This window comes from Periplaneta americana, chromosome 9 (genome assembly GCF_040183065.1).
Source record: "Periplaneta americana isolate PAMFEO1 chromosome 9, P.americana_PAMFEO1_priV1, whole genome shotgun sequence".
NCBI classification, from domain to species: Eukaryota; Metazoa; Arthropoda; class Insecta; order Blattodea; family Blattidae; genus Periplaneta; species Periplaneta americana.
This window is the reverse complement of record NC_091125.1, coordinates 86,094,767-86,107,373: the sequence shown is the minus strand read 5'-3', so window position 1 is coordinate 86,107,373 and position 12,607 is coordinate 86,094,767. Positions and strand designations below refer to the sequence as shown.

The 12,607-nt window shown below is 35.2% G+C and overlaps 2 protein-coding genes across 6 annotated transcripts in view; one reads left to right on the top strand and one right to left on the bottom strand.

Annotated features, from left to right (window-relative positions):
* inc (BTB/POZ domain-containing protein inc) overlaps positions 1-3,655 on the bottom strand; it is a 45,856-nt gene extending 42,201 nt beyond the window's left edge. For all 3 annotated transcript variants that reach the window (XR_011333922.1, XM_069835198.1, XM_069835200.1), the window contains exons 1-3: positions 3,454-3,655; positions 3,259-3,367; positions 2,987-3,174 (exon numbers count right to left, since the gene is read on the bottom strand). Coding sequence is in view for 2 of the 3 variants with exons in the window: in XM_069835198.1 (XP_069691299.1) it covers positions 2,987-3,174; positions 3,259-3,367; positions 3,454-3,645 (489 nt within the window). In the remaining variant the exon portion in view is untranslated. The remainder of the gene's footprint in view (positions 1-2,986; positions 3,175-3,258; positions 3,368-3,453) is intronic.
* A 238-nt stretch (positions 3,656-3,893) lies between these two features.
* Positions 3,894-12,210, top strand: LOC138706183 (glucose-induced degradation protein 4 homolog). 3 transcript variants are annotated; one of them, XR_011333923.1, is made up of 5 exons: positions 3,895-4,154; positions 4,245-4,412; positions 6,713-6,945; positions 7,778-7,908; positions 11,465-12,210. XR_011333923.1 is itself a non-coding variant. In XM_069835201.1 (4 exons), exons 1-4 carry the CDS (start codon positions 4,008-4,010, stop codon positions 11,526-11,528), a joined length of 657 nt encoding a protein of 218 aa, XP_069691302.1. In that variant the 5' UTR covers positions 3,894-4,007; the 3' UTR covers positions 11,529-12,210. The 3 variants fall into 3 exon arrangements, 2 of the variants coding, with proteins under 2 accessions (XP_069691302.1, XP_069691303.1); XM_069835201.1 differs by lacking the exon at positions 7,778-7,908 and having other exon boundaries at positions 3,894-4,154; positions 6,713-6,990; XM_069835202.1 differs by lacking the exon at positions 7,778-7,908.
* Positions 12,211-12,607: the final 397 nt, after the last annotated feature.

Below are 12,607 nucleotides of genomic sequence, written 5' to 3'. Positions count from 1 at the left end.
TTCATGTGTAAAACAACCCCAAAACATTACTTTAGGGGGATATTTGGGTGCTTGTTGGAGATGAGCTGCTGTTACTTTTTCGGATCCTTTCCGTACATAAGAAACACGGTGGCTGTGCACCTCGAAATGAGACTCATCGGAAAAAAGTACATTCTTCCAGTCATTCACTGTCCAGTGTTGATGTAATTTTGCCCACATTAAGCGTTTTTTGCACATAACAGCGGTTAGCAGTTGCTTCATAATAGGCTTACGAGCCCTTCGTCCAGCGTCACTGTTGTGACGTGAATATTCGCCCCAGTGGTAGCCATTAACTCGCGGGTTAAGTCGACAGCAGTTAGTCTAGGATTTAATTTACTTTTCCTGACAAACTATCATCTGCAGGTGAAGTCTTCCTTTTCCGGCCACAGTTTCCTTCTTTTCTGGGGTGTAATGGATCCAGTCTTCCTGTATCGTTTTATGATCGAATTAACAGTAGCCAAACCGATGTGACATTCTGCAGCAATTTGCCTCTGTGTCATAGAAGAATGCTCTGCTAATGTTATAATTTTAGACCGTTTTCGTGGAGTTGTATCCATTTGTGAAGACGAAAGAATGTACACAGGATTGCAGTATTAAGTCTTCAACACAACTGAAATGCTTATAAGTACAAAACGACAGGCAAAATGTCACATATTATAAAAAAAAAAAATGACAGATCTTCAACAATGGAATTACAAGTACTACAGATGTCAATTAAAGCGGTATGAGCAGCTGTGAGGCCAATAATGACAGAAAATGTAAAAATATGTCGTGTTCGGATTAATTTGCACGCTACTGTAAACAGAGAGTGCGGACAAGTGTGCACGAATGATAATTTAATTTCTGTCACTGAATCGTGTCACAGTTTTGGTGCATCTGCTATGGTTCAGAACGTGGTAGTATTTGTCGCACTTTGAACTGCAAAATTTGCAAATGCACTTGTCATTTGCCAATCTAGTAATAACATGTCTCATTCGTTCATTCATACTGTTCAACTCGTCAACCACAGCACTGGTACTATAGAATTCTTCCTCAACTTCAATATTGTTCTCTACTTTCTTGGCACGTAGATTCTTAGGCATTAGTAGAAAGCAGGAGTAGGGTGATTCGCAGGTCTTCTATAAGGAAGAATTCTCAAGTTAATATGTAGCCTATACCAGTCTGGAAGACGCAAATTTCTAAACACTTAGTGCTCTCTTTAGGTACATGGATTTGACTTTCTCTCAAGCTTTTAGGCCTTTCTTCTTCAAGTGTTCTCACACCACATGTACACCGTAGGTCACGATCTGGACGATTTTTACTCGGAAGATCGTCATTGCTGTTTCCAGCAATATCACCTGAAGGTGAATTACGTTGTTCTTAGCTTGAATGGCTGTGATTGCCTTCTCTTTCACATGGTATCCAAAAGTCGTTCTGATAAGTTGGAATGTTAGGCCTACTTCCAAGTAAAAAAGAAGGTGATAATGCATAGGTTTTCTTCTCTGTAGAAGGTATGGTCATGAGCTTTTACACTGTCTCCTTTTCGGAAAAGTTTTAAAGTCCTATGTCATCTGTCTAGGTTACTATCAGTTGAAGCTTGGTGTTGAAAATCTTATATTTTTTTCGCAGTCATGACCATACTGTTGGCGTAAATGTACACTGTCATTGAGGTATGCTGGTATTAAAATGATGTAGTAGGCTTACAGCTCATGGCTGTATGTAAGAAGACCAGTTATGAATAAAAATGAATATAGGCCTAAAACCAGAACTCTTATGTTCAGGCCCATCTTCATTCCAATCTCAACTCTTGACAGCAGATGTTACCACATTGAGGATTGTGAAAATTCTTTAGTAGAGAATTATTGGAATAAACCAACTTTAAAATCTCATTGGTTCACACTCTGTGAATCGCGATACAGTAAAACTAGCGCTGAGGTAGTTCTGGTGATTTTGTAAGTGAAAAGCGTTGAATTTATCTGGACATTCTAGCATGTCAGTATGTGAGATGTATAAATTGAAAATTGGTATTAAATGAACAGAGATCATTGGCGTTGGAAATTAATCAACTAATTGGATGTAAATGACACGTTTAGAATTTAATTTTAAAGCAGTTTTTGTGGTGAAAATTAATATACAGGCCTAGAAATCGTATGTGAAGACTATGAGGAAGGCAGAAAAGGGGGAAGATTGGAGAATTCTGGATTTACAGTGAAGGACCTGTCCTTGGGTAGAAAACTATGAATGAAATGAATGTGTTGGAAAACATTCGCCATCGAATACAAAAACTAATTTTGGTGCTTCTGCAGAAATAATCTTAAGTAGATATTGAAGTTCAATACACAGTACAAAAACTGAATAATTTATGTAAAACATCAAATGTTATCTCACAGCTGAAATCAAAGATACTCTTATTGCATAGATTTAATTAAAAAATCATAGTAGGATAACTGTGATTTCACTTTAAAACAGCCAATTACTAATAAAATATCGGTGTGTCACCATAAGGTGAAACTTCGATTTCTCCCCACACTATACACGGGAGAGAAAACGTACATAAATAATTGAAAACTTTTCACATTCCTCAGTCTCATGTCACTTATATACAGTGCCTTTCGCTGTCGAGTCGCCCGTTGCATGGCAGCAGCTGGCGATAGCAACCCTTGATAACCGAACTCCCGCTGTGAGACTGACTGAATGACTTCCACTCCTACGAAGGGGTGAGGATTCAAGTCGGCTGCAGTGCTGGGAGCTCGGTCATCAACGGTTCCTACGCCAGCTATCATGCAACGGACGACTCGACAGCGAAAGACGCTGTATTATTCCCTCAACTAACTCACTAACCTTGTCACAGACCTCATGTCATTTAGCTATCCCCTCATTTAACCCATAGCGAAACACAAATCAAACGTCAGTCCTGTGTGTGGTGTGGGGAGATATCGAAGATTGCCCGACCATAATTATAAATATTATTTAAGATCTCTTATTCTACCTGCTCAAATTTCCATCCATCAGACATTGTGGAGACCATCTGTGTGAGTTCATCTTCATGACACTGTAATACTCTATACACATGCTTCTTTGAATCTCTTAATGGTCTATTATCACGGTGGCATATGCGTTCTTTAACAAGATGAATAAGTTCTGTTATATTATAGAACTCTGCTTCCTCTAGAACTCCTGTAAATTTATGATAACAGTAAGTACATAACAACTTCACAGTCACGAAACAAGCATATGTATTTTCATGTTTTCAATACTTACCTTCTTCTGCTAAATCTTTGTTTATAACCAGCTTTCCATGTCTCAAGTAATTTAAAACAGGACTGAAGTATGTAGGATCCCTGTCAATAAGGTATGCACCTGTTTCATCCTAAAACATTAATTTAACTCATACATAAATCTGTTAACATAAGGTTGATATTACAAAATTTGTGTGCAAAACAGTTGTTACCTCACCCTGTCAGAGATTAAATCTGAATCTTCTTGGCACAGTCTGAATAGAAAAGAGTTAGGATCACGTGACAGTGTTGTCTTTGTTGTTAAAAAATATGTACCCCCAACATTTAAACGGACCCATTGTTTACTACCCCGTACAGTTGTACTATTTTCTTTTACTTCATGTGAATTTGTTTCACTCACGTCCGCCATGATGGTAATCTGTTTTGTGGTATTTTACGAGATTTCTATGTACTTTTAATTCTTTTCTGATATTTAATGAAATATTGGATTATGAAAAAAGAGTAACATTTTATAAAATCTAAATAATATACTACATTTATAAGAACGCAATAACAAGAGAGAGATAATTTTCAAAAATATGGTTTTGACATTTATGTCCGGGTTTGAGATTCAAGATTTAAAAGTCGCGCCGGGTTCAAGTCTACAAAATGAAATCTTGGTTTTGGGCTCGAGATTAAACAGAAGCACAGCCATCTTTAGAGACATTACGTTAGGCGTTTTTGGTTTTTGTAAATTTAGAGACGCTACCAATAGTCAATGTAAATGATACAATGCCGGTTAAAGTAGATATAGTTCCACCACCTCCAGCAAATTCCAAACAACCAGGTGTCACACGATCTTTATTATACAATGGTTCAAAGTTTCAGGGTCACCAAAAGTCAAAAGGAAATAGTTACGAAGTTGAAGTAGTTTTGCAGGTTAGTGTGCTTTAATATTACTTTCTTTTACAACGTATGTAGATATGTATACAACGTGACATACAACTGTCACTGTATTTTTTGTTTTAGCACGTCGACGAAGAAAACTCTTACTTATGTGGCTACCTCAAAATTAAAGGCCTGACAGAAGAATTTCCAACGCTTACCACATTTTTTGATGGTGAGATTATTAGTAAGAAGTATCCATTTTTAACAAGAAAATGGGATGCAGACGAAGATGTAGACAAGAAGCATTGGGTAAGTAATTATGTACGGGTTTATTAAAATACCTTATTTCAAAATAGTGAACAACCATATTGAGTAAGTGAATAGTATTACTTTCATGCATATCAGATACCTATCCTTTGTGTCAGCATATTGACATAGGCTAAATTAGCGCTGAGGTAGTTCCCTTCGTACTTCGCTTATACATCTATACGAATCTGTGGCAGGTTAGGTTTGGTTGTCTTCTACTGTGCTTTGCATAACTTACAAATTCAGCGATTTTCATTTTCGAAATCACCGGAACTTACTTCAGCGCTAGTTTCACCTCTTAGCAGTTCTTGCTAAGTCATAATAGAGCATCAGAAGGTAAATAAACAGATACGTACAATTTTTCATTGAGTTTTGTGATAATTGTGAGTGAGGTATTTATGCTTAATTAATTTAGAAAGTAGCTACGTTACCAAATGTTTCTTAGAGAACGTGAAAGAGATCAGAGATTCTCTACATCAATAGTATATTTGCCTTGTAAATTTGTCCATCACCCGCATGTGTTGTATAAAGTGAACAAAGCAAATTGGAGTAGGGTGAAGCCAGTCTGCCAGTTACCATTGTTTGCATATATTCACTTATTTGAACTTGCAAATATGTATATTGTCTGACAGTATCATAAGTTTCCATGGAGGTATTTCTTTACAACTGCGTTTCCACGTTAAGGTACAAGTGTATTTACGTACTTGGATTCCAGTTGAGTCATATGTATCGTAAACAAAAGAAAGTTGAGTGCCGACACCAACTTCGTATCGAAATAAGGTTGAAAATTTGCTTTGAAAGTGGAAGCTGGCTGAGAGATGCAGGTAAGCGGGATCGCTCCATCGAGATAGATGGGGTACGGCCGGGATGGAGGGGCAGCACATCTCATTTCCGTGAGTTTCTTTACAGATCACAGAAAAAAAGCGAGTTTTCGTAAGGTCGAATCAGTGGCAGATTAAGTTAGGCTAGGCTTTTGGTATGGCTTGCATATAATCACAATTATGTGAATGTCACTATCCCACCCAAACCCCTTTCTCCCACGCTATCCCATAGTGTCTTTGTTGAGGGGTCCTTGCTATCTGCCTTCCTTTGATAATGCTGTTGTAAAGATTTACCAACATGAATTACATTACTCCATTGGTGTGTACAAATTCACATTTAATTTTGCATGATGCGTGTCGTATTGACTAGGGTGTTACCATAAGTATGATCTTATGATTTTTTTTAAATAGGCCACCATTATTGCAAACCTTTAACTGTAATACAAATTTGTAACAGTTCCAGTTCTTGAAGTATGTGGAATTATGTGCTTATAGGTTCACCACGTCTGACCTTGTAGAAGAACATCGATTCATTTCTAGTACAGCCAAAACTTTAAGGTAATAATACAGGTGGCTTCACTCAGCTCCAGATGAATTAGGTTTTCACTTTTCAGAGCAGTTTTGCTTTGTATTAGTAATGTAGAAAAGAAAACTCATAGCATGGCCTCTACCATAAAAAAAAAATTCCCCAATTTTTTCCAGTTTTCAAATGAAAATTAGACTGTATAATAAAGTGCTACTACCGAGGCGATAGTCTCTCAATCCCTCAGTTAGTTCGGTTAGTTTTTTAATATTCCAGTTCTTTCGAGGGTATTTTCTTCGGCCTTATACTTTCTATACTTAATGTTTTTACACTTTATCTGCAAGATGTCACTATTGTTTGACAAAGTGATATATCGATATAGTGGCATGCAAAGACATTTATCCACAAGGCAAAGAAGTTTGTGAAGCTAAAAATAGTTGATAAATTAGCTTGGAGCCCTATGATTTTGGGATAAGTGAGTAGTTTTTTTTTTTTTTTTGCATATTCTAATTAATGATATGAAAATCACTGTTTTATTTTCTTTCAAAGAAAGCCGTGCTAAGAATATTCATTGGAGTTCTCCAAAACTTAATAACCTCCGTCTAGGTATGAATATGTCAGATCTTAATGACAATTTTATTATGATAACCACTAGGCAATCAAAGTAGTCTTCCCCCTTTCTTTTTTTGTGGGGAGACATATGGCAGAGGCCATTCTAGGTTTTCCCAAATTCTCGTCCTTTTCCTTTAGAGTTTAAGGGTGGTATTCCAGACTTAGTTCTATATTGCACAATGAAGTCTGTTTATACTGTATAATGTAAAATTTTTATATTTATAAAAAATAAAAATAAAATGTTTAAATATGCTCGGTTTTATTTATTTATATATTTTTTTTAGTTTGCTTTTAGGTACGTGAATTGTTCTCATTTTAACTCTGAATTTCGTTTTTATTTCTGGCAGAGTAAATTTGGATCCTTCTACCAGTATGCAAAAACATTCAACTCTGACAGTTTCGACTACGAAGGCCTGAAGACTACAGACTACGTATTTATGAGATGGAAAGAGCATTTTCTTGTTCCTGATCATACAATAAAGGATATTAATGGAGCATCATTTGCAGGATTCTACTACATCTGCTTTCAGAAATCAGCAGCCACAATCGAAGGCTACTATTACCATAGGAGTTCGGAATGGTACGACTGTAAACTATGTGATAAGCTGTACCAACCCCAGCTCTGGTGTGTAGTAGGCATATATCGTATCATTACTAAACTGCAAATCACTATCCTGGCCTAGCTTCCTTGTACCAACAAATCATTACTTGAAACTTAGAAAGCTGTGTCATTTTTCATTATACCGTGACATTACAAGCTATCTTAGGGAATCTATAAGTATAATTTATAGTGGTGGCTTCCGTATAGGTTCTTTAAATCCCTTAGAAGACCTGTTGTATCCCACTTGTGCTTTTGTTTCACTGTTAGGGACCTTTGCAGAAACAGTCTGTAAAGCAAGGAAACGTGGTGGGAGAGGAACAGTTGGCTGGTCGTGTAATGTTATGTTATGTGCCATAAATCTGTTATGTAGGAACACGGGTTTTACTTCCGTTTTTGAAGAAGACGGTTAAAGATTTTTAATGCTCCAAATCACGAACTCAGGATCCAGTAGTAAGCATGGTTACCATTGAATGATATAGGACCACACTAATTCTGGTTAAAATTTCAGCCCCTCCCCCAAAGAAAAGTGTTGAAGCTTTCATAATATGGACATTAAAAGAAGCTTCACTACAAAGGAAAGAGCACTGGTATTTGGTAAGAAGTCCGAAAACACGAAAGGAATGTTACATATAATTAATTTCATGATGACATTCTTGTTGTCATCTGAAACATTCAAAATTTGCATATGTACCTTATCTCATCTTGATAAATTACTCAAGGATACAGTTACAATGAGCAATACTTCGTCCATTCAAAATTTGCTGGGTTCCCATGTTGTAGATTCAGAGCACATAAAAGAACACTGTTCCAGATTGAGAGGTTTCCATATGGCTGCAGATGACTCTGCAAGACACATCCCTTGAAACCACATATGCCTATGTACAAAGTGAGAAGTAAATTAGACAAGACAATATGCTGCAGTTATCCAAGACTGGATAGCAGGTGGGCTCATGAATCATGAAATTACTTTTAAAATTAGGAATTATGAAATGGGTATATAATATGATTAATAGAAAAAATTTCTCAGGGATCGAACCTGTTCTTTCAATAAGAAGGTGTATGCATTGACAGCTGGATCCAGTATAGGGAGGGAAAGCAGTTTAATGTAACTGGAACATTGGGGTATCGGACAAGAAAATTAATATCATGACTGTTCTCCCTCAAATAATTACTCTCATGCCAAACTATTTTATCAACAATGAATACTTCTGAAGTTTTAAAATTGCACGAGTATATTTTTAAAAAGAATATCAGTAATTTTTAGTGTGGATTTGGGATAAGTTGACAAATATTTATCAAACTGCAGTTTCACAATAACTAACTGCAGTTTACATTTTTGGTATAATCAGGTTGGTTGCTTGCTTATACCTGCAGATATAGTCAGTGAAGACCTTTCTGAGTTTTGCTAGCATTGCGTTATTTTGCATTTTGCTAAGGGCTTCTACAAGCTCTAATTTGTTATACCCGAGAAATGACAAATTTTTCCTGGAACCCTGTCATTCAAGCACAGTTGTTATACATGCTAGTATTTTTATAATCCTTAAAAACCCATTGTCCTCAGCTATAATTTGAATTCTTGAACCTCAAATCTAACTTCTCGATCATTATGGAGTTGAAAAAGGTTAAAATTTAGAGAGGAAAGATAGGTTGCATGTGTTTTTACTGGATTGTCAAAATAGAATTAAATAAAATAGTTTAACATGAAATTTTCTCATCTTAATCAGGTCAATATGCAAGTAAAGTTTTGAGTACTTCGATTTTTCCATTGTCTTTTACCATTACATACTCCAGTCTTTCACTGTTACTCCATCATCAACTCCGAATAATCTCTGCAGTTTCAAAGGACCAGTAGGTAAAGAATTATTATTGGAATATTTTTATATAATGCTCCTGTCGCTTTGACCAAAAATACCATTTTGTCTCGTCGTTTAAAGGAAATTTGAAATTTGTTGCAAATTGTATTTCTATGAAGATAATTCATTATTAAGAGACCAGAAATAATGCTTCAACACTTGTACACATGTAGGTGCATACATCATAGGGGTTTCTTCATTTGTTGTTTGATATTTATTGAAATGAATTTGGGACCAAAGCTCTGTATAGCATACAAAACAACGTTCCTTAATCAATCCGATGCTGCACTTGTTATGTAGCCAGAAACAAAACGTATTGTTATGCTGAGCTTTATATATTTATTAAATCTCATTATTATTATTATTATTGTTATTGTTATTATTATTATTATTATTATTATTAATTCCATTGGCATAGGGTTACCATGAGAAGAAATTCTATAGGAGGACATGGAATCTAAAATAAGAGGACAATGCTGAAAAAGGAGGACTTTTTAAAAACTGGTATGAACAAAATTAAAGATAAAAACAATGACTCACCTTAGTCAGTTTTCTCACTAGTTGCTGGATCAGTATTACATCTGTACCCTACTTATCGGTGGAGCTCACTTTGTGCATAAGAGCCTGAAAGGGCCAACTTATATCTTGTAACAAATAACTATGCAACTGTTCACAGGACATGGCCTTGAAATTATATTTCACCATGATGATACCTCTGACAGTCTCCGTTAGCATGCGATTTCGTTCTTTTGTCCATTGAGCAGATATTAGGGAAAATACTCTCTCAACACTTCCATTGTGACTTGGGATAAATAAATAGAATTGACATATTTTTTAAGAGTTCTGAGAAAGTTTCAGTACTTGCAGAACTATTGGAATTGAAGAATTTGCACCATTGTTTATCTAAACTTAAACCTTTGTCAAAATCAACTTGATTGGCATATCTTTGTACATTGCAGAATAAAACTGATAAAATAGCTTAGAATCATGAATAGTGACATTTTTAGAGTGTAAGAATTCAATGCATGTCAATAGGTCATCATATTTTATGTTTTTTTATATGCTCCAGCTTCAACCATTGAAAGCAGGTTAATTCTTTGATAGGTTTTCACCATTTATTTAGATATTCTATGCATAATATCGCATATTATTCAATATTCATATTAATTGTAATTGAAATGCGAAATGCTGAACATTTCATTTTTTTTTAAATGCCTGCCGGACAGGATAAAATGATTAAAAAAGAGGACATGTTCTCCTTTTTTGCTGGACGGATGGTAACCCTACATTGCCAAGACCCTTAACTTGTCACTATTCACGCCTATCCTATGAGCAGCTCATAGATGTCACTAACACGGAGAAGCATAGACCACTTAGTTCATCAGAGATTATCCAGAGTGGATCCACATTCAACTCCTAATCAATGATGATGGAGAATAATTGTTGGAATGTCACAGGGGAACCAGAGTATCTCTGTGTTGTCTGGACCAAAGACATGCCTAACACAGGTTATAAATTCAGGGTAGAAACAGAATTTGAACTCTGGCCCCCTGGCTTATAAGCTCAGCATTATAGTATTGAGCCACTGTAGCAGCCATTTCTCATTATCACTTCATTTCATTTACAGCAGTAAATTGAAAGAAATTGTTTGTTTCAAATAAACTATTCATGAGGGGGAAGAGATTTTAGTGCATAAGTATATACCTTCATAATATTTAAAACATACCTCTACAATTTTGAATTACCAGGCAAGAGGAAAGAAAACACTGGGATGACTTAAAAATTTTGACAAGACAACTTTAAATACTAGCCAAAATCTAGTCTAAATTTCGTGGTGGTGGTGATAACGATGATATGATGTATCTTGTCTGATGAGCTTATTTTCAGAAATGAGCTCAGAAAACTGTGATAATGTCCCATTTTTTTAAAGTCAAAACATGGTTACTCTAAGTAATGATTATCAACAAAGTAGACCATGTTCAGTTTCTGGTGAGCAAAGGGGAAATTATATTTAGTAAAATAAAATTCGTCTTGTCCAATGATCTCACATGTTGATTACATAATAAGGTATATTAGTCTTGTGAATGCCTAGCAATGTTCTATAATGTGAAATTGGGTTAGAAAGGAATAAAGGGCACACAACTTTGCAAAGATAAAGCTTTCATCACAATTATTTTATTACAATATAGCTAGTAGCCAGGCAATAGAAAATTTTTAACCAAATGAACATGTTTTATGTGAAATCTAATCTTTTCTCGCTCTGTTCTCTGCTTGCTAAGCAGCCAGAGGTATGAGATACATATAGATTATGTTCCAGGTGCCTTGTGTTCATATGCTTCACTTTTGCAAGATTTTGCATAGAATTCTGCCCTATTGATGAGTGTCAATGTAAAAAGTACACTTCAGGCCAGGCCTTGTTATAATATGATAAGAAGTGTATTATGAAGAGTCCCATAGCTTGTGATGAAACTTCAAAATCGAATATGATGATAAAAAAAAAAGAAGGGTGATATTATCAAGGATCTACAGTGACATTTAAAGCAATACAGCAAGGACATGTAATCCTGAACCTTGTAATTTAGCTCCCATCTGTTGATAAACATTCCAGTTGAACACACTTATGATTTTTCTTGTAATTTTTACAGGTATCAGTCCCTGACTTTGAGTCACGTTCCAGAACATAGCATACAGATCTACGAATTCAGGTGAAAGTGCTCTGAAGATCGAGTCTTTTCTAGACGAGCTACATCACCTGTTACATATTTGGACTTAATTTTGTGTCACAAGGTGCAGAAATCTGGTCAGTGTGTGTTAATTAAGAAAACGGAACAATGCATTGTTTTGCTAATTCTGTATTGGATAAATACACACGTAAATAAGCATTCGCAACAAAACCTAAACGTGTTTTGTAATTTTGATGTTAGTAAAATTGAAGAGTCGTTTATTTTTACTTTTAAGTAACTTTATTTTCTAAGCTGTAGTTTTTTTTTTCTTTAAAATCTCGATGTGTTTCATTTCAGTGTATAGTAACAGCATGTTGCACAGTGTTATGTTTATATAAACGCAGTATAAATATTCCATAAGTACTAAATGTAAAATATAGTATAATACTCAACATGGTGCAAGTATTTTAAATTATATGGTATGTGTAAATAGCTAATAGCATTTAGAATGTCCTTGTAAGAAAAAATGGTGAATTATATTCAAATAGGAAGATGGACAGATTGTGGAATCCTGTTTGCATGCAGTTCAGATCCGAGTGTATAATTTCACTAACCTCCTTGGCTAGGCTTACTTGGAATGTGTAGCTATTGGTAGCTATGGAGAATAAGAGTAACTTTTATTGCAATATCACTTACGATGCCAATAAAGGATTCAGTTTAGAAACAAGTATCTGATTCTTAGTTTCACGTTCCCTTCCCTTTTCATAAATAGAAAAATATTCCAGCACTGTTGGTTATGCAAGTGTCTCTAAATTACACTGACAAAGTTTGGGATCTTATAGATAACTTTTTTTAAAACACTTTTTGTAAGGAACAGAAGGGCTGTGACATTTTTTTCAGTGCAGCAAGGTTTTATGTCATGAATTGGGCGATCTTACAAGCTGAGATTAAGGTAATCAGTTATTTTTAAAATTAATTAGTGAATTTAATAAATAAACCGATCATTAATATTATAGGTATTCATTTGACCCAAAAAATACAGAAATACTTGAAGAAAAAGAAAATCCACTTACTACAGTGTTAAATTAGCAGTCTGAGCCCAATACACTGTCGTCTTTTCATCAC

Coding starts and splice junctions, on each gene's coding strand:
- LOC138706183 (XM_069835201.1), top strand. CDS start 4,008: ATGCCGGTTAAAGTAGATATAGTTCCACCACCTCCAGCAAATTCCAAA. Junction 4,413..6,712: donor ATGTAGACAAGAAGCATTGG/GTAAGTAATTAT, acceptor TATTTCTGGCAG/AGTAAATTTGGATCCTTCTA. Junction 6,991..11,464: donor CTGTACCAACCCCAGCTCTG/GTGTGTAGTAGG, acceptor TAATTTTTACAG/GTATCAGTCCCTGACTTTGA.